Consider the following 22,900-nt stretch of genomic DNA (forward strand, 5'->3'; position numbering starts at 1 on the left):
TGTAATTTATTACTTCCAATTTTATGATGTTCATTTTATTAAATTAATATTTATATGTAATATTAAAAATGATTATAATATATTATATTTATAAATTATTATTATTGTTATTATTATTATTATTAATGTAATAAATATATTTAATAATAATATAATTTAAATAGTTTAATTTTATAGTAATATATTATTGAAATTATATTATTAATTATTATTATTTTAACATTGATTTATTACTAAATTAATATTGCCTACCATATATTAAAATAGAAAGAATAAAACAAGGTACAAATAATTAACAATAATTAATTTTATTTATAATAATAATTTTTTAAATTATTTATAATTATAAATTAAACAATTAATAAAATTAGATAAACAGAAAACTATTTTTAAACATAAAAACCAATTTTTAAAATAATTTATAATAATTTATAATTTTATAACAATAATTTTTATAAACGTTTTTGAATAAAAATTATATGGAGTTTCTTTTGCTTCGATCCTGCAAAAAACGAAATAATATAAATTTATAAAATATAAATATACATAACGCGTATATGTGTTTTTCAGTTTGTGTGATGTATTTGTGTATATGCGCATGCGCGTGTGCATAAATTAATTAGAAACCCATGAAATTATAACGTCAGAAGCGATAAATTATAACTTTTTTTGGGGAAATATATCAAAATAATTTTTAAAAAGAATTATTTGATAATATAACTATATTTATAATATACATTATACAGGGTGTCCCATTTTAAGAAAACGCACCTCGATAATTCTTCAACGAACCATTTTCAGCAAAAATGTTTCAGACAAAAGTTGTATGGTTTCAATAGGGACATAAGATGGTGCCATTGATTTGACCTTGAAAAGTCATTTGAAGGTCACGTAAAGGTCAACTTCAATTTCTTAAACGGAACCATCTATTTTTCATTGTATATTCTTGTAGCTTATCTCGAGAGCTTTCCAAAACCTTATAATAAAGTACTTTTTCAAGGAATACTCTTTGAGTTATAAAGGTTTGAAGCTAACAATTTTATACCAAAATGTAAAATATCTTGTAAAATATTCAGTTTTCAAGGTCAAATCAATGGCACTATATTATGTCACCCTCGAAACCATACAACTTTTGTCTAAAACATTTTTGCTGAAAATGCTTCGTTGAAAAATTATCGAAGTACGTTTTTTAAAATGGGACACCCTGAATATATATATATATATAACTACATCATATGTACATAATATAATAAAATCTAACAAAATCTCAATTATTAATTCGTAAATTATATAACTAAATAAATTATGCTCAATTATCGAAAGTTCTATTTTCGTTTAAAATGTAGATTTATACAGATGTTTGTTAATAAATAATAATTAAACGTGAGTAATCGTATTTTTTAAAACTTTATTTTGATGTATTTCTCAATAAAAAAATCATATGGTATTTCGTTTTTGACATTATAATTTATTATCAATAAAAGACCAGAAACCTTAAAAAAATTATCATTAAAAAAATCAAAAAATGATTTATAAAAGATCTGTTAATTCTCAGGATAGTAATTTAAAAAAAGAATTAAAATATTTTTTATATATAATTGGAATTACTTTTTTTGTATTATAAATTACATTAAATTAACTATAGTATGTCTTTTTTTAAGGAAACGATTTCTAAAGAACAAAAAAATCAAAATGATGTTAATTTGACATCATATTAATTAAATTTAGATACAAAGTTGATGAAAACGACATCAAAATATCATTTTAACGTTTTTGTTCTTCCTATTTTAGTATTAAGTTTATAAAATTATGTATCATTATAAATTAAGAATAAATAAGGTTTTTCACACAATAATTGTGTAATAATTATACCTGATCAGATGAGTCTTCAATTTTTCTTTTTTTTAATATTTGTGTGCCTTTTAAAACTGCTAACAGTGGCATATGTCCATCAATTTTTTTTACATCATTTAAATCAGCTACAACTAAATATGGTGGCATAACTATAAAATTATAAAAATATTTATTAAATATTAAAAAATTATATATACATATATGTGTATACATAAATGTGTGTGTGTGTGTGTGTGTGTGTGTGTGTGTGTGTGTGTGTGTGTGTGTGTGTGTGTGTGTGTGTGTGTGTGTGTGTGTGTGTGTGTGTGTGTGTGTGTGTGTGTGTGTGTGTGTGTGTGTGTGTGTGTGTGTGTGTGTGTGTGTGTGTGTGTGTGTGTGTGTGTGTGTGTGTGTGTGTGTGTGTGTGTGTGTGTGTGTGTGTGTGTGTGTGTGTGTGTGTGTGTGTGTGTGTGTGTGTGTGTGTGTGTGTGTGTGTGTGTGTGTGTGTGTGTGTGTGTGTGTGTGTGTGTGTGTGTGTGTGTGTGTGTGTGTGTGTGTGTGTGTGTGTGTGTAATATTATTTTGATATAAAGGGATTATGTGATTATTTTTTTTGTAAATGGAATTGTAAAGAAAATTTTAATGAGATCCTAAAAGGTTTGTATGGTTATCAACCAAACGATTAATTTATTTAGACAGGTTATTCTTTTTATTGATAATTTGTATATACAGAATAACACGACTTCACCATTAGAATTGAATAAAGGAATATAAGTGAATCTTCAGATATCAGTTTAGAAACTTAGTAAAATTAAAAAGGGTGCCTGAAATTTTCGTAAATATGTGTGTTATATGTACATATACATATATGTAAGCACGACATATGAATGATTTATATATGACTTTATCTGTATAGTATGTACAAGTAAAGAGAGAGAGAGAGAGAGAGAGAGAGAGAGAGAGAGAGAGAGAGAGAGAGAGAGAAATTATTTAATATTTATATAACCAAGCAGTAAAATTCGTGCCCTATGCACAATTAATTTAATTCCAGCGAAAAAATTAAATTTTCGTTGGAATACGCATCAACATCCGCGTTCGGCTCTTAAGGCCCTATCACTTATATTTGTATTTATTACGGAAGAGCCTTAATAGTAATTCTTATTGTTTATTTAATATTATTATTAGTGTAATTATTTAAATATATTATTAATTATTTAAAATTCTTATTATTAGTTATTGATTTAATAATTAAAAATAAGTATAACAATATATAATAAATGTTTTACTTGTTGATTGCATAATCCCGATTACTTCAATATGATCTCCTTTTTTAATGTCATATTCAATGTAATCTTCGTCTGTAAAATTCATAATGTGTATTTCTAATTTATACACACCATCTGTTATAGCACCACATTCAATAATTTTATTTAATTTATCTATCGTTTTTTGAAAATTTGTTTTTACATATCCTTTTAAGACTGTAAAGTATACAATTAATTAGAAAAAATAGAATAAAATTAAATTTTATTATTTATAATATAATTATAATAAAGTTTTAAAAACATTTTTATATTTCTTAGCTGACGTTGTCAAGATCAGGGCAAGATCATTTTAAATTTTTTAAAAGAAATCATATTTTTTTAAAATATATACAATAAATTAATTTTTTTCTGCAATATTTGTATAAAAAAATTATAATGGTAGGATGAAAAAATAAACAGTTTACAAGATATTTTATACTATAATTTGAAATAATATTACATAAATTATGAAATATTTCATTAAATAATTATTTACCGATGATCTTACTTTAATATCTTTATACACAAAATAATGAAAGAAAATAATTAATATAAAGAAAACACGTTGTTTTTGTTTTAAAAAAGTATGTAATTTGCAATTAATAGCTATATAGATTTTAGAAAAACAGCAATATATAACAGCTATATAACAGCTATATATTTTGTAGAAAAACAATTAATAATATATAAAATAATATATAAAAGATAAGATAAAAAATTAATTTATTCCAAATTGTATAGTATAATAGGTAAAAATGATAAAAAAATTATTAAAAATATAATGAAAGAATACTTTGTAAGAGGAGTCCGTTGGGTTATACGTAACCTCTCTTAGGGATCAGGATGGAGGGCTCAGATCGGGTAGGAATTCCGGCGGACCAAAATAAACACGACTCATGCGGTTGTACGTATAAACGGGGAATGTATTTAGCCCAAAAGACACGCAGGGCAGCGTGTTACAAACGCGTACACTTGGAAAATGGCGGGAATGGTATTCTCGCGCAGAAAGTATATCGCTCTTCACTCTCGCGTGTGTCTCGTGTTGAGACTCAAGTACAAGTGTCTCTCCTGCTTGCCCGCCACCAAAGGTTAGGCACATGCCCACGTGGTCGACCTCGACCAATCACGTCGCGTGACGTTACTGCACCGGCGCAGTAGCGTCAGCGGATGCGCACACCGGTTACGGTAAAAAGGGGGGCGCATGTAAGGAGTCTCCTTACAGCTTCGGCCATACCTGACCACCCGCAAACGTCCCGGATGCGTCTAATACATAAGATATACTACAAATACAATAACGGGCTTACTACTAACCGTATATAGAAAATAACTTTGTAGTGAACAAATATTAACTTATAATTATGAACTATTATTAGACTTTGGAACACTAGTCTAAAATAAAATTAATACTCTTGTTTGTATTGCACTTAATGGGTACCTAAACGTATGACTTGCAATATTATTACTATAATTAAGTGCTACGCAAAAATAAATATAAACTAATCCCAGTTGAAATTATCAACAAAAGAAATCTCTACAAACTCGGTCATAAAATTAAGAAGCGTAAGGCCGTTATAACTAAAATGCAAAATAAAATATACTTGATATATAATGTACTTAATACGTCTAAAATATGTAAATGAATGAATGTAAATAATAAACTATACTACAGGTATCTTGAGTCTACAACTAGGTAGTAGCGTCCGGTGGTTTTATCCATGGTTTCATGCGATCGGTAGATAGGATCGAGTTATACGACTTTTGTGTTAAATTGAAACCCGGAATATTCTGTACGACATAGCGATTCTTATTAAGTACTTTAGTTACTACTAGTGGACCTTTATATCTAGGCTTCAATTTGCTGTCTTCCCCCGGTTTAAGAGTCGAGTCTCTGATTAATACGTAATCCCCAGGTTTATAAACCGTAGGTTTAGTGTGTCTTTCGTTATAATACATTTGGTTATAATTTTTTATTTTGCTAGTTGCTTCAATAGCGATTTTGCGAGCATCCTCTCTTTCTTTGTCGTAATTTAATTCGACTTTAGCTATTTTGAGAAGGTATTGCGTTAGCTGTGAATCTGAATGATTCCTTTGATCATAACCGAACAGGATTTTTGCAGGAGAAGCCTTTAATGCTGTGTGATATGTGTTATTAATTGCGTATTGTATCGTATCGATGTGAGAACTCCATGACAATTGGTCTTCGACGGTTTTTTTGAGGGACGATTTTAGGAATTCGTTGACTCTTTCAACCATCCCGTTCGCCCAGGGAGCGACTACTGCTATTAGACGATGTTTAATATTGCGCGACGCAATGAATTCCGTAAATTCAGCTGAGGTAAACGCTGAACCTCTGTCCGATACTAGAATCGACGGATTACCTTTATCCGAAAAAGCGTACGATAAATTTTTAATCGTTTCTCTTGAATTAGTTGATTTTATCGGAAACAGATTAGTATAACGCGTATAGGCATCTATCAAAATTAAAATATGTTTAGCTCCATCTGAGGTTGCTTTTAGGGGACCGAAATGATCTGTGTGCACAATTTCATATGGATAGGAAGGAGTGTCAGTAATTTGCATGCTGCCTTCTCGCGAATTCGCTGACGTGTTATTCATGAGACAAATTAAACAGTTGTTTAAATATTTCTTAATTTTCTTCTTAAATGAGGGAAACCAGTAATGAGCCTGAATGCCTTGAGCCGTTTTCTCATATCCGCAATGCGCCATCTCATCATGATAGTAACGAATGATGCTGTGAATCATGTCTTTCGGTACGACAAAACGTGGCGCTTTTGTGTTCTTCCTATAGACTAGACCATCGAAAAGTTCGAATTTCTCGTGTTCGTTGCACGATAAATCTTCCGCTATAGCTTTAATTTGTGTATCCTGCAGCTGTCTAAACTGTAACTCTTTTTCAAGAGGCATGGCCTCAATGTGCGCGACTATCCTGCTCAAGGCGTCCACGTGTGCCATTTGATGGCTTCCCCTATGTCTAACGTTAAATGAATAATCTTGCAATTTAAGTGTCCACCTTGCGATCCTCTGGTTTAAATTGGCTTTATTTAGGGCATAAACTAGCGAGTGACAATCTGTAACGACCGAAAAATTAATGCCGTATAGGTAAATGGGGAACCTTTCTATTGACCTCATTATCGCGAGCATTTCTAACTCAAAAGAATGGTAATTTGCCTCAGCCTTGTTCGTGGCTTGGCTGAAATAAGATATCGGGACCCAAAGCCCATTAGTCTGTTTTTGTAATAAAATACCCGCGATAGCTAAACAGCTTGCATCCGTATGCAGTTCTGTCTCTAATTTAGGATTGTAAAGGCGCAAAACCGGAAAAGAAACTAACTCTTTTTTAAGTGCTTCAAAAGCTGCGATACAACTATCATCAAAACAAAATTTAGCATCCTTTCTTAAGAGACTATGAAGGGGTTTGGCTTTAACTGAGTAATCTTTAATAAATCTCCGAAAATAGTTTGCTAGACCGAGGAAACGCTGCAGTTCTTGAACTTTTTTTGGTCTAGGGAAATTGGCTACGACTTGTGTGTGCCTTGTGCTTAATGTGATCCCGGATGATGAAACTATGTATCCGAGGAATTCGATGGTAGTCTTTAGGAATAAACACTTGTTATAATTTAATTTAAAATTATAGCGCTTTAGCAATAATACAATGCGTCTCAAAGTATTTAAGTTATCCGAAATGTATACGATGGTATCAATATATCGTCTATATAAATAATAACTCTATCCTCTCTAATTAAGGGTTGCAGAATCACGAGGAGTCTCTTTTCGAATTCTGCCGGGGCTTCGCAATACCCAAAAGGCAGCCTGTTGAATTCGTACTGGCCATCTGGTGTGGCAAAAGAAAAATACTTTGTATGTTCCGGATGAATTTTAATGTTGTGGAAACCATCTTGAGATCTAGCAGGGTAAAAATAGTTCTGTCGGAGATCCTCGTGAGGCAATCCTCAATCAAAGGGAAAGGGTATTTTTGTTTCACTACCCTTTCGTTTAGAGGGCGTAAATCGACGCAGAGACGCAACAAACCGTTTTTTTTTTCTAATTGGGACGATTCTAGCGCAATATTCAGATGTACTTTCTTTTATAATTTTCCTTTGTAGTAGGTCATCCACAATTTCCCTTATCTGTAATTTTTCAGTCCATGCAAAACGTCGTGGACTATATCTATATGGCGAATCGTTTATTAATTTTACTTTAACCAAATAGTCGTCATCGGCAGGGGCCACTTCTGTATTTTCCACTTCTATAATGGATGCAATCAATTGCTTTTTGGTATCTTCATCGAAATCAGTACTAATATTCGATAATATTTCTTTGAAACCATTCGGTTGTTCTTCTAAAATGTCTGCGGAAGCTACCTCTGTAAAAAGCTTTAATCTTTCATTTTCTTTGGAACCATTGAAAATACATGAAATTTTATTGTCTAAAAGAAAATCCCGACCAAGAATGATCTGACAGGAGAACGTATCATCTTTTAGTACGTGGAGTAAGACTTTAGCATTAATTGTGGGTAAAGATTCAACAATAATTGAGGTTGGTATCGTGCCGATAATTTCGATTGGTTTTCCATTCAATGCTTTGTACGATTTTCCGAATGAATTCAATAGATCATCTGAGTTGAAAAAATTATAAAAAGTTTTTGAACATATAAAGGAAATTGGACTGCCTGTATCGAGTAACGCTGAAACCATGGAGTCAAAGCCGTTAATTAAACTAATCTTAATAATAGAATCATCGGTCGTAATTATTCTATTGTTTTCCGGCGCGACTATCGCAACGGTATTATCCGGATACTTATCTACTTCTTTTACTGCAGATACTGTGGCCGACGTTGAAGGTTAGGTTAGGCTGTGGCTTCCTCTCAGCATCCTTTCTTTTGAGCTTGAAACATTCCTCCCTGGAATGGCTCTTTTTGCGGCAGTAGGTACAAAAACGTTCCTTATTTGATTCTGAACGCTGTTCATCCTTAGTATCCGTTCTTCCAAATTGTTGGTTGTTATTGGCATCTTTGGCTTTGCCAAACTTTGACTTCATCGTAGGTGACTTGTTGACCTGTTCGCCACACGTTGACGTTATGTGGTGCATCTCTCTTAAAAACTGGTTAAGAGAAACTGTCTTGAGTGCAGTTGCTGTAGTGCGTAATGCAAAACTGCCTATTCCTGTGATGAGAAACTGTATAGAGTCTTTATCGGGTAGCTTAAGACTCTTCATTAGTGCCAGTTTGTCCATAGCGTACTCCTGGAAACTCTCTTTGGAGTAAATCCATTTTCTTGAGTTGACCTTTTGAATGACTTCGTTGAAGAAGACCTTCCTTCTGAAACGATCAATGATTTCGTTTTTAAAGGTTGACCAGGATTTATTAACTTGGCCTGTGCTCAAGTCAAACCACCTTCGTGCTGTTTTAGACAGCTTTGACGAAGCCGCTGTCAGCATTATTACTGGTGAAAGATTGTAGAGTTCTGCGACTGTTTCTATTTTCTCTATCCATAGCTCCACTTCTTCATCGTCCGCACCGCTGAAATTTGGGATTTGCGAACTAAGAAAATGCACAGGATTGCTTGGCGATGCAGAAAACCTCTCATGTGAGTCCATATTCCTTGTAGTAGATGTAGCGTCACCAAAAATATGATTAGAATGGCCTTGCGCAGGCCTTTGGCTGATCGTCAGGGCCATTATAAGTTGATTGATCATTTCTTGTTGTCTATGAAATGCATCATGGAGCGCAGTTGTAACATCTCATCTGACTTGGTTGTCTGAAACCGATTAGGCGGATTATTCTCTAAGCTATTTTCAGTAAATACCTGCTGAACTGATCCCTCTGGTGTATGAGCTTCTCCTTTGGCTTCCTGAGGGTTTGAGCCGCATACTTCTGTGAGAGGTCCACACTCCTCCAGGTGCCGCAATATTGTGTTGATGCATTCTTCTTTTTTCTTAGGAATAATGGCAATGCCATAACTGCGGGCTTCTTGTTGCAGCTGAGACAGGGTGAAAGTGTTCAATTCGTCTCTGTCCATCTTAATAAGTGTATATTTCTTGAAGTGAGATTTAGTAGACACAGCGATAATGCGCGTCTCTTCTCTTCTTCTTCTCGTGTCGGGATTCTTCGATGCGCGGGAAAACTCACACTGCTACTGTTTTGACAATGGCGGATTCGGAAGTCTTTTGTCTTATACTCGATATAATAGCCGGATGCGCGGGAAATCGCCGGCACCTGTTCTATAACGATGGATTCGCGTATAATCCTTGCGACACAAATATTGTAGACGCCGGTTACGCGGGATAATCTCTATCGTAATTGTACGACTTAGGCGGCTTCGCGAAAAGAAAAATCCTCGCACAACACACGGTGCACTTGTTGCTTGTTAACAATGGCGGGTCTCGAAAAGTTCGTGATCGAGCACGTGCGCTCAAACTGTAATGTCGATACTCGTTCTTCTGTTGCGTCAGGCCGATCACTTTATTCTTCAAACGAAAATCCAACCAGAAAACGCGCAAAATCCCACTTCTGAGGCTGTAAGAGGAGTCCGTTGGGTTATACGTAACCTCTCTTAGGGATCAGGATGGAGGGCTCAGATCGGGTAGGAATTCCGGCGGACCAAAATAAATACGACTCGTGCGGTTGTACGTATAAACGGGGAATGTATTTAGCCCAAAAGACACGCAGGGCAGCGTGTTACAAACGCGTACACTTGGAAAATGGCGGGAATGGTATTCTCGCGCAGAAAGTATATCGCTCTTCACTCTCGCGTGTGTCTCGTGTTGAGACCCAAGTACAAGTGTCTCTCCTGCTTGCCCGCCACCAAAGGTTAGGCACATGCCCACGTGGTCGACCTCGACCAATCACGTCGCGTGACGTTACTGCACCGGCGCAGTAGCGTCAGCGGATGCGCACACCGGTTACGGTAAAAAGGGGGGCGCATGTAAGGAGTCTCCTTACAACTTACTAATACGGTTTGTAGTATTTAATACATCACAAAATTCGACTGATTCAGGTAGTGTATCTAAAGAACTAATTGGATCAAATATTCCCATATTTGATACGATTGTATTAGACTTTACTAATAATTCATATGGCACGTTGCCATTATTAAATTGTGCCATTTTTGGCGGACGCACTTGCACACCGTCCAAATAAATAATCTGTTATATTATTATTATTATTATTATTATTATTATTATTATTATTATTATTATCATTATTATTATTATTTTTTTTTTTTTATTATATTATTATTATTATTTAATTATTTATTTATGTATTCTAATTTATTCTTTTATAATATTTTTCTTATTGAGAATTTAGAAAACATTGTAAAATTAAATATTTAAAGCCCGATTGTATCAACGTTACTTTGGCTTTAAGCAAGACTTAAATATGTAATATCTTTATTTATTTAAAAAGAAGGCTAAAGATAGATACATATTCAAGTCTCACTTAAAGCTAAAATAACATTGGTGCAATTGAGTCTAAGAAATTTCATATTACAAAATTAATACGCAAAAATTAACTTTTAAAAGAAAATTAAGAAAGATATCAACTTCATTATTTTAATTAAAAAATAGTGTTGATTTTTTATAACTTTATGAGTTTATTTTATGAACAATTATATAATTATATTAATTATATTAGCTAAAATTTTGCTAATGTAACTAATGTTTTTTTTTCGTAAATAAGAGAAATAGTAAAAAATACTCACATGATTTACAGTTATATGATGTTGAATATAATCAATGTCATCATTCCATGAAACAATTTGAATTCTTTTTCCTCTCCCATTATTTAAATAAAACTTAAAAAATTTATATTGTTGCTTTGTGCCTACATATCGTGGAGATTCTATGCCATCCACGTAGCCAATAATTTCGCTATTAATAAAAACATATTGATAACATATTGATAACATATTGATTCGTACATTGGGTCCAAAAAAATTGGAACAAATAATAATCGCTTTAAATGACAAACTAATTAAAAAAAAAAGATCGGGTTTCAAAATATGGGTATACGTTTTCGAAATGATCCTCAGATTGATAATAAAAAATATTGAAATATGACGTGTCAATACCTCACATATTGATTCGTACATTGGATCCAAAAATTTGGAAAAAATAATTAACGCTTTAAATGACTGAAACTAATTAAAAAATGAAAGATCGGGTTTCAAAATATGGGAATACGTTTTCGAAATGGTCCTCAGATTAATAATAAAAAATATTGAAATATGAAGTGTCAATACCTAACATATTGATATCTACATTGGGTCCTAAAATTTGAAAAAATTAATTTTCGCTTTAAATGACTGAAACTAATTAAAAAATGAAACAGCGGGCTTGAAAATATAATACGTTTTCGAAATGGTCCTCAATTTGATAATAAAAAATATTGAAATATGACGTGTCAATAAAAACTAAAAAAATAACAATATAAGAAATTAAATATTAATTATTTTAAAAATACAAATTAATTTACAATTTTTTTCTTTTTCATACTTACAAAGTCGAATCATACATTTGAACGTTCTCCAAAACTTCATTTGTTGTTAATAATTCCATTACGTTTATATTATTTAAGTCTATCAATTTATCTACATTTTGAGATGTACTGCTGCTTGCAGAAATGTCCATCTATATTTTATTTTTAAAATATAAGATAATTAATGATTATGAGAAGTACATAACATACAATATATACATGTATTATACAATAGAATAAAAAAAATTATGCAAATTATTTTATTATGCAAATTATTTATCTGATCTTTTGTACACTATAAATTATCAATTGCTTTTCGAATAATTTATTAATGTCACAATTTAACTGTATGAAATATTGCTGAATTTTATTTTAATCAGATATCGAAAATAAAAAATAAAATAATTTACTAAAATTACTCATATTTTAATAAAATAAATGCTTTAAACACAGTATGAACAAACACACACCAACATTAGTAGGTTAACAAAATATTAAATTATTAAAATTTTTATCAAATTGTGATACAACAGAAGAAATTTAAACACGATATAATAAAAGAAAATAAAAGGAAGAAAAAGTAACGAGAGAGAGAAAAAGGAAAAAAGTGAAATGAAAAAGAAATAGAAGAAAGAAGAGAGAATAAAAAGGAAAGTAATGAAAAGAGAGAGAGAGAGAGAGAGAGAGAGAGAGAGAGAGAGAGAGAGGGAGGGAGGGAGGGAGAGAGAGAGAGAGAATAAAAGGGAGAAAAAGTAATGAAAAAGAGAAAAAGAGGGAGACAGAGAGAATAAAAGGGAGAAAAAGTAATGAAAGAGAGAGAGAGAATAAAAGGGAGAAAAAGTAATGAAAAAGACAAAAAGAGGGAGACAGAGAGAATAAAAGGGAGAAAAAGTAATGAAAGAGAGAGAGAGAGAGAGAGAGAGACAGAGAGAGACAGAGAGAGAGAGAGAGAGAGAGAGAATGAAATAAGAGAGAGAGAACTAAATAAAATATTTTACATACCTTATAATATGATAGATAGATAGATTTTAGATACCTTATAAATTAACTCGTAACGTTCTTTCAAAACTTTACGAATTATATCTTGGTACTTATATTTTATCAATATTTATTGTACAATATTTATATGTTAACGAATCTATGCTATTTGTCTATCTATTTTAACGTCAAAATTAAATATTGATTAATCATAGATTTGTTACTAGGCAACATAAATATTAAGGGCCGGTTTTAAAGTAATAGTTAGATAAAAGTTTAAACTATGTTCAGACACATGTGACAACAGAATATAAACTTTAATCTAAGTTTAAATTATTATTGAAAAACTGGTCCTAAAGAGATTAATTAACAAGATATAATTCCTATATTTAGAAAATAAATTATTTTATATAAAAATTATTATTTCTTTTTTTCTCTCCATTATTATTCTTTTTATTTTTTTCATTCTTTTTTTTATTCTATCATGATCTATTTTCATTGCATAATAATAAATAAATTCTTAAGGATATCGAAGATATCGTTAACCTAATGTTTGGTATACGTTTTTTTGTGTACTGTATTTAAGGCGTTTTTTTAATATAAGAAATTTTATTTTTTAATTTTTTATTTTTAAAATCTGATTGATATAAATTTCAACATAATTTTATGCAACTAAATAATAATATTGATATGTGATTTAAAATAGCAATTAATAATTTATAATGCAAAAATTAAGATTAGATAAATAAATCATGCACACACATAGATAAACATGCAAACATCAAAATATATTTTTCTATATTGTATTGTAAACACATGTTTATATTATATATTACATGCTTTTCAGATTAATTAATTATCATATATTTGGAAATTGAAATAAAGATAAAAACATCTAGAATGAATACATCTCAAATTCCAAAAAAACTTATCGATGCAATGAATTTATTAACATAAAAAAATTATTATTTTTATTAATTATTATTATTATTTTTAATTATTTATATTATTATTTTAATATTTAATAAGTAATAAAAATCTGTATGTATTTTGATACATGTTTAATAAATATCAATTTTAAATAACATGCATATTAAAAAAAAATTAAAAATAAAAAATCCATCCAATCAAGTATAATTAATTGAAAAATCCCATCCAATCAAGTATAATTAATTATAAAAAGATTAAAAAAGTATATTTATTCTTAATTTATAATAAAAGATTAAAAAAGTATATTTATTCTTAATTTATAAAGCTAAAAAATTTATTTAAAAAAATTTTTTTAAATTAAATCCATTTTTTAAGAAGACATATATTAAAATTAATTTATAATATAATTATAATATAAAATATATAATTAACTCTAATTTATATATATATATATATATACATATATATATAAACAATTTAATTCTTTATTTAAATTACAATCCTGAAAATTGAGAATTAATAAAAAATCCTGGTTCCTGATCTTCAATTATAATAATAAATTATATAATATCAAAAACAAGTTACTATATACATTTAAATTTATATATATATATATGTGTGTGTGTGTGTGTGTGCATGCATGCGTACATCTGTATATATTAATACTGATTTCTGGTTATTCTATAATAATCAATTATTAATATCTTATTATATTATTTTATTATTATAGTAAAAGTCACAATTATATTTAATGTATAAAGTACTTATTACTTTTTCAAAATGTTCATGTGTAAACTTTTATAAATAAATTTTATATTTTAAATATTAGAAAACGTTTATTTATATATAAAATTTTATTTAATTATATAATTTATATAATTATATTATATATAAAATACATTATTATATTATTATAATATTACATTTTTCATATAAAATGAGCAATGGCGCGCGCGAAGCGCGCGCTTGTGTGTTCTAGTAAAGATAAATAATGGATAATTATTCAGCCCAAACAATTTGTAAAACCTAAATTTTTTGTATGAAAAGATTATCAATCTTTAATTAATTCAAACATTTAAAACAAAAAATCCTTTTAATTTTTATTTACTTTGTCATTTTTTGTCATTATTACAACATAATTGTATATTACTCCCACTCTTCCTTTTTTGTTACGTTTTATTAATCAAGTATTTCTTTATAAACGTAATTTTTAATTTTTTTATACAGATTATCATCTCTTAAATAAACTTTTAACGAATCCCAAGAACGCACTCGTGAAAATGCGACATACAGTTGTCCATGACTGAAAATATCTTTCCGAAGATCTATTGCAATTTTGTCGAAAGTTTGTCCTTGTGATTTATTTATAGTCATAGCAAATGCTAATTTTACTGGAAATTGTCTTCTTTTAAAAGTGAATGGATATACATTTTCACAATACAAAGTGATACGATTTAGAAAAACAATTTCTCCAATTTTATTACCTGTTAAAATTTCACAACGTAATAAGTTATTATCTAAATCTAAAATTAATAATCTGGTACCATTACATAAACCTTCACTGATACTAAGATTTCTAATAAGCATGACAATAGTATATTTTCTTAAGCGTAATTCATAAGGTTGAAGACACGTTGGGTTTAAAGAATTGAGATATTCTATCGGAATTATGTCATATAGATCTTGGTTATCTCCAGTCGTTTCAAGAGTAGCTATACTTGTATAAATTCTTTCTGTTGTTTCATCCAACAAATTTACTATCTTTTCGTTTACTTCATGAACATCAACATTCCTTGCAGATAATATAACGTAATTAGCCATAGTTTTATATTGTTTTCGTTTTATAATATCTCCGTACATGTCTTTAACCATATCTGAATTTGCGTTTGCTATACATTTTTCTGGAATATGAATATTATCTGAATGATCATTTAAAGAACCATTACCTAAATTTAATAAAAATTGTGCAAATTCTTTTTCCTGTGGTAAAGTTCTCATATTTTGTGTCAATGAAAATATTTTAAATTGCTTCCATAGAATACTAAATTTTATCGATAAATTTATAATTTCATAACGCGTAGCTCTTTCTTTTACAGGTAATAATTGTCTAAAGTCTCCACCAAGAAGAACGATTTTGCCACCAAAATATTGTGCAAATTCTTTTTCCTGTGGTAAAGTTCTCATATTTTGTGTCAATGAAAATATTTTAAATTGCTTCCATAGAATACTAAATTTTATCGATAAATTTATAATTTCACAACGCGTAGCTCTTTCTTTTACAGGTAATAATTGTCTAAAGTCTCCACCAAGAAGAACGATTTTGCCACCAAAATATAAATCATTTTGCATTATATCACGTAATGTTCGATTCATTATTTCTAATACATAACATGGTGCCATAGAAGCTTCGTCTATAATGAAAACATCCACAAGTTATAAATTTTTAGCCTCTTTAGATTGAACTTTAATGTTCGATGTAGAATCGGCGAAAAGAGGTACAGGTAACCCAAAAACTTTGTGTATTGTTTTTCCATTTGGAAGTAATGTCGCAGCAATACCGGTAAATGCCATTGTACTAACTATTTTTCCTCTATTTTTAAGTAGATAATATAAAGTTATATAAATGAAAGTTTCGATAGTCCAGATCCACCTGGACTATCGATATAAAAACAATTATCACTATTGTTATTTGTTATTGTTATTAAAATAGTATCAACAATTTTTTGTTGTTCTATATTTAATTGTTTATATTGTCGTATACCTATCGATGTGTCTTCCTCAATTTGTTCTTCATTATTTATTTCTTGTTCCTCTATTTCTTGTTCCATTTCAGAAAAATTAGCAATATTTGATCCTTCTTTTTGGAGTATGTTGACAATATAATTATAAACTTTCTTTACTCCTATTATAGGTCCAAATCGTCTTATATAATCTTCCGACATATCTTTTTTAAACTCATCCCATAAATTTTTTGGATGGACTGGTTGACAATGAATCAAAATTCGTATAAATAAATTACGAAGTCTTCTTGGCATCATCCAAACTTTTGCTTCATTCATTGCACGATACCATTCCTCATCATCTTCTATGAGTCCTAATGCTAAACATGCATCAGTGAAAGTTTGATGTATCTCGTTATTAACTGTTCTTAATTCTTGAAAACTCGTAGCTCCTTTAACATGTAATAAAAGTATACGTAAATGAAACAATTCTATTTGAGACGGACTGATGGAATACATACGACCGATACAATTAAAGTATCTTTGACGCTTTTCCCAACGATTAATAGTTCTGCCGTTAATTGTAACTTTTTTAAATACATAATGAGATGGAATATCACTGTATAAATATTGTTTTGCTTCCCGATCTCGAGCATTTATCTCAAAATAATCTAACAACATTGTTACGCGTTCTACAGCAGGTCTTATCGTATCATTATTAATATTATCATTAATTATCACATTATGTTCGTATAGTAAATGAACCGGTAAACGAAATATAGGGTGACTTTTTTCTTGCAAAGGTTTGCTTAAAATGCGCCAACATGCTTCCACAGGTCCGACATATCGAGCTTCAATAAAATCTTGAATTTCATCATGAATTATCGTTTTATCTATATTTTCACCAATAACTACAGATGCAGCATCGTGACCTTTATAAATATATTTATACAAATATTTTACAGATCGTATACTCGATACTATTTCAACATTAATATGACTATTAAATAAAAGTAAGAGCGTTGGATTAAATGGAACAACGTATCGATTATTAACAAAATATCGTCCAGGTCTTTCATATAGTAATCCATTATTTCTTCGACGATATAGCGGATAACCATCTTCATTCATAATTGTTTCAGATTGAAATGATTTTGGAAAGTGTTTTAAACATTTATTATTTATTAAACACCAATTTCCACATGGTCCATGAATCATATGTTTCATTACAATATTATGTAAATTTTTATTTTTATTAGGGTTAGGAATTTCTGCACAAATAAATTTATCAACTATTTCAGAGTTTGATATCTTATAATTTTGTTTTAATGTAATTAACAAATGTATATGTGGTAATCCATGTTTTTGAAATTCTATTACATAAACATATGCCAAAACTTCACCAAAAAAGTTTTGTTTAACGATAATATCGATTAAATAATCCTTTTTTATATTAAATACCCGAGCACATACGAGGGTTGTCTGAAAAGTTTCCGACCTCAACATGAAGATGGCAGCACTCGTAAACAAAAGTTGGGGAATGTGTTTGCGCATGCTTTGAAAGGTACTCACCAAAATTTCAGCCATTTTGGACGCGCAGTTGTTGTTTGACAATCATTTGAGTGAGTCGATGTGAGTGTTTTTGTGAAAATGGAAAAAATCGAGTATCGAGCTGTCATTAAATATTTGTTTTTGAAAGGCAATACGCCTACGCAAATCAAAGACGAGTTGGACGCTGTGTACGGGGACTCTGCACCATCATTTACCACCGTGAAATTTTGGGCTGCTGAATTTAAACGTGGCCGTACCAGCTTGGGTGACGTTCGGGACGTCCAAAAACTGCAATCACTGACGATAATATCGCTCAAGTTCACCAAATGGTGCTAGACAACCGTCGAATTAAAGTTAGAGAGATAGCAGAGGCTATGAACATGTCCAAAGAACGTGTTTGTCACATATTGAATCAAGATTTAGGCATGAGAAAGCTGTCCGCGCGTTGGGTGCCGCGTTTGCTCACTTTGGAAAAACGTGTTCGAATGAACATTTCCAACGCTCTGTTGGCGCAGTTTAGGCGCAATAAATCAGAGTTTTGGTGCCGATTAATTACTGTAGATGAAACTTGGATATACCATTATACTCCAGAAACAAAAACACAGTCAAAACAGTGGACTGCGAAGGGGGAATCGGCTCCAAAAAAAGCAAAGGTTGTTCCTTCGGCTGGGAAAGTGATGGCAACTGTTTTCTGGGATAGAGTTATCTTAATCGATTATCTTCAAAAAAGAAAAACCATTACAGGAGCATACTACGCATCAGTACTTGACAAGCTGAAGGCAGAAATTGCGGAAAAACGGCCACATTTGCAGAAAAAAAAATTTTGTTTCACCAAGACAATGCGCCGTCTCACATCTCAGCGGTTGCCATGGCGAAAATCCACGAATTACGGTTTGAACTGCTTGACCACCCTCCTTACTCACCAGATCTAGCCCCAAGCGGCTTTTTTTTGTTCCCTAAGCTAAAAGTTGCGCTCGGAAGACAGAGATTTTCGTCGAATGAGGAGGCCATCACCTTCGTAAACAACTATTTTGCAGAGAAAGACGCCGAGTACTATTTGGACGGGTTGAAGAGATGGGAGCATCGCTGGGAGAAGTGTATAGACTTACAAGGAGACTATGTAGAAAAATAAAAATTAATTTGAAGAAAAAATGTCTTGTATCTTTGTTAGGTCGGAAACTTTTCAGACAACCCTCGTATATCTGGTCTCTCTGCAGGTTGTTGATGTGGAAGTAAATTTTCTTTAATTTCGCGCCAATTTGGATTACAAGTGATAGTAACAAAGATATCTGGTTTTCCATATTTTCGAACAATAGCCATCGCATCTTGATAATGTTGTAACATATTACGCGGTGAACCCACAAATGTTGATGGAAGTATAATCATTTTTCCAATGTGAGCATTGTTATTATTGGCGGCGTTTGCTAAATAATCAATTAATCCTTGATAAGTTTCAGCTCGTAATTGTTTCTGATTTTGTTTGCAATAATTAATTCGGTCTTTTTCAATTTTTACATAATTATCTACAAGCCATTGTTGAAATAATCGTCTTCCCATGATAAAAATATTAAAATTATCACGTATGGCTATTCGATATTTTACATATGCAGCTCTACTTATTCGTTTATTACTATTTTTGCGTTGTAAATTATCATGCCAACCTTGATTACCATATGGGTAATATAATGGATAAATCCATGGTTCTACATTTGGATTCATCGAATTGACTTGTTGTAATGTTTTAGTACTTTTATTATAAATTGTCACATAAGTTTCAGAAATTTTACCATCTGCCGTAGTAGAAAAAACAGCTGCAACTTTATTTACCTTTTGCACATTGTATCGACCACGATCGATACCCTTTTTTGTTAAAAATCCTAATTGTAATTCACGTATATTGTTATTTCCAGTTGTTTGTTGTTGCATTTGAATTTCTTCGTGCATCATTCGATAAGATTGTACGAAAATATTATTCGTACGCATTGTATTATCTATTAAATTTAAAATTTCTTGATCGAGATTCGAATTTTGATGTAATCGACACTCTGTTGCTTCATTATTATCCACGATAAAGAGTTGACCATAACTTGGCTTTTCGTTAAGCGCGGGATACAATGCGATATTAATTTGATAATAGATTTGTCCTTGAATTTTGAAACAATAAGGTCCCCGTCTTTGCGCACTTAAATCTGTTATGTTTGCATTAAATGACGCAAATGAAAATGAATTGTTATAGCCACGAATACGATTATAAAAATGTTTAGATTTTGGATGATTTTCAGTAAACAATTCATAAAGTTCATGCGGAAGTTGAGGTAAAGGATTTAATTCAACTGTTCCATGGCTATAACAATCGTTAAATGAGTTACCTTTATTAGCTACTTTTTCAGGTTTGAAATGTTTCGCACCGCAATGTTCGCAATATAAATTCATTTCTCCTATATAATGTTCTATAATATTTTCTAATTGAATGTTAGACGTATTAATATTCATATATCCTTTTTCTAAAGCTCGAGTTCTTTTAATCCATTTTATTTTTCTATTTTGTGATGGTACTTCATGTGAAGTAATTAAATTTTCTAAATTTACTTCGTTAGCATCTAAATTTATCAATTTATTTGATGTGCTAGGTATTGAAGAAATAATATTGTTATTTAATGAAGTTTCGATAGTTGAATTATGAAATTTTGAATTTTTTGAATATTATCGTTAACATTAAATAAGTTTACACTATCATTTATTGTTTCGTTAACTTCATTACTATTATTTATTATACAAACATTTGCAATAGTTAATGTATCATTCGTTTGAGATGTATTGGTAACTATTTCATTTGCTGAATATATTTCTTTTGCATATGAAGTAGAAGAATTAAAATCTATTGCTATATTTTTCGAAAAATTTTCAGAAATTTGAGTTATATTTGAGCAAATTTTATCAATATTTGATAAAGATTGAGAATTTTTCTTAGATAACATTCGTTTTGCTTCCCGTCTCTCGGCCTGTCTTTTTGCTTTTTTTTTCTCGTTAATTATATTCATATTCCTCTTCTTCTTCAACTGATCGAATTATTTTTCTTCGAGGCATAATTATTTAAATAATTTGAATTAAAAATGTATAAATGTATTAAAAATAGTAATAATTTTTAAATACTTATTATGAATATATAGATTAATTTTAATTAATTACGAATTAGTTTAATATAAATTTAATTTAATAATAATTTTAATTTAATAATTCAATATAATTATGTATTAATATATTATTAAATTAATTTAATTATATTATTTAAATATTAATTTAAAAATAAAAAATAATTACTAATCTAATAATTTAAATAAATATTATCTTTAATTTAACAATTTAAGGTAAAAAAATTAATATACTCAATTTGATTCAATTTAAGTCAAATTTCAATTCAAGTCAAATTTAATTCAATAAGCCAAGTTAATTAATTTTAATCCAACAATTCAATTCAAACCAAATATCAATTCAAGGCAAATTTCAATTCAATCCAAATTTCAATACAATCCAAATTTCAATTCAAGCCAAATTTCAATTCAAGCCAAATTTCAATTCAACTTAAATTTTAATCCGATAATCCAAGTTAAAATTAATTTCAATCCAACAATTCAAGTTACAACCAATTCAAGTTAAACTCAATTCAATTCAATTCAAATTTTAATGCAATAATCCAAGTCAATTAATTTTAATTTAATAATTTAATTTAATTTTAAAATGACAATTCAAATTTCAATTCAAATTTAAATCACATAATTTAAGTCGGAATCTAATTTAACAATCAAAATTTAACAAATTCAAAATGTCAATTTCAATTTAAGTCAAATTTTAATCCAAGTCAAATTTCAATCCAAGTTAAATTTTAATCCAAGTCAAATTTTAATCCAAGTCAAATTTCAATCCAAATCAAATTTCAATTCAAGTCAAATTTCAATCCAAGTCAAATTTCAATCCAAGTCAAATTTCAATTCAAGTCAAATTTCAATCCAAGTCAAATTTCAATCAAAGTCAAATTTCAATCCAAGTCAAATTTCAATCCAAGTCAAATTTCAATCCAAGTCAAATTTCAATCCAAGTCAAATTTCAATCCAAGTTAAATTTTAATCCAAGTCAAATTTCAATTTAATAATTTAAGTCACAATTAATTTCAAGCCAATAATCTAAGTTGTAATCAATTTCAATTAGATAAATAATTAAATAAATAAATAATTAAACTAAATAAATAATTAAAATCAAAACTATAATTAATCTAATAATAAGTTTAATTATAACTAATTTTAATATAAAATAAAATAGTAATTTATTTATTTATTTCTCTTTATTTCTCTTTCTCTCTTTCCCTCTCTTCTTCTTTTTCTTTCTTTCCCTCCCTCCCTCCCTCTCACCCTCCCTCCCTCCCTCCCTCCCTCCCTCCCTCCCTCCCTCCCTCCCTCCCTCCCTCCCTCCCTCCCTCTCTCTCACTCTCTCTCCCTCTCTCTCTCTTCTCGATTAAAGTTTTTCTTTCTTTATCTTCTTTTCTTTCTGTCTTCTTTCTCTCTATTTCTCTTTTTTATTTTTCTCTCTTGATTGTCTTTAACTCTTTTTTTTATTTTTCTTCTTTTAATTTTTAATAACTGTAAATAATTATTTAGTATAATAAAATTATTATATTTTGTATAATAAAATAGATGTAATACATATATTTACACATATAATGCGTAAATGTGATTACTTATATAATAAATAAAATAATATAATATATTTAATTTTACACTAACAAAAGAATATAAAGGCTCGATATATATCAAATATAAATCGGTAATAGATAGGCTATTCGAGCCGTACGCGGATGTCGGTGCGTCGATTCCAACGAAAATTAATTTTTCGTTGGAATTAACTAATTGTGCACGGGGCACACATTTTGCTTGGTACACCGCCAAGACTTTATTAAGGAACAATCTCAATTCGAGATTTTTAATTCCAAAGATCCTCTCTAACCCCCCTACAGAATTATAGGCGAGAAAAATATAGATCCGAAAGTCGCTGAATCGGGAATCGAACCAGTACTCTGCGTTGATACCACTGCTT

General features: G+C 29.8%; 1 protein-coding gene across 1 annotated transcript; it reads right to left on the reverse strand.

Annotated features, from left to right (window-relative positions):
- Positions 1-1,764: 1,764 nt before the first annotated feature.
- On the reverse strand, positions 1,765-11,713 carry LOC145944315 (uncharacterized). Its single transcript, XM_083052581.1, has 6 exons — positions 11,655-11,713; positions 10,858-11,026; positions 10,105-10,300; positions 3,119-3,313; positions 1,873-2,003; positions 1,765-1,782 (listed from the first exon to the last, which is right to left on the reverse strand). The coding sequence occupies exons 1-6, from the start codon at positions 11,711-11,713 to the stop codon at positions 1,765-1,767; spliced, it is 768 nt and encodes a 255-aa protein (XP_082908707.1).
- Between the last annotated feature and the right edge of the window lie 11,187 nt (positions 11,714-22,900).

This window comes from Prenolepis imparis, unplaced genomic scaffold, assembly GCF_030444845.1.
Source record: "Prenolepis imparis isolate NDT839.2.m4 unplaced genomic scaffold, iyPreImpa1.0 SCAF_13, whole genome shotgun sequence".
NCBI classification, from domain to species: Eukaryota; Metazoa; Arthropoda; class Insecta; order Hymenoptera; family Formicidae; genus Prenolepis; species Prenolepis imparis.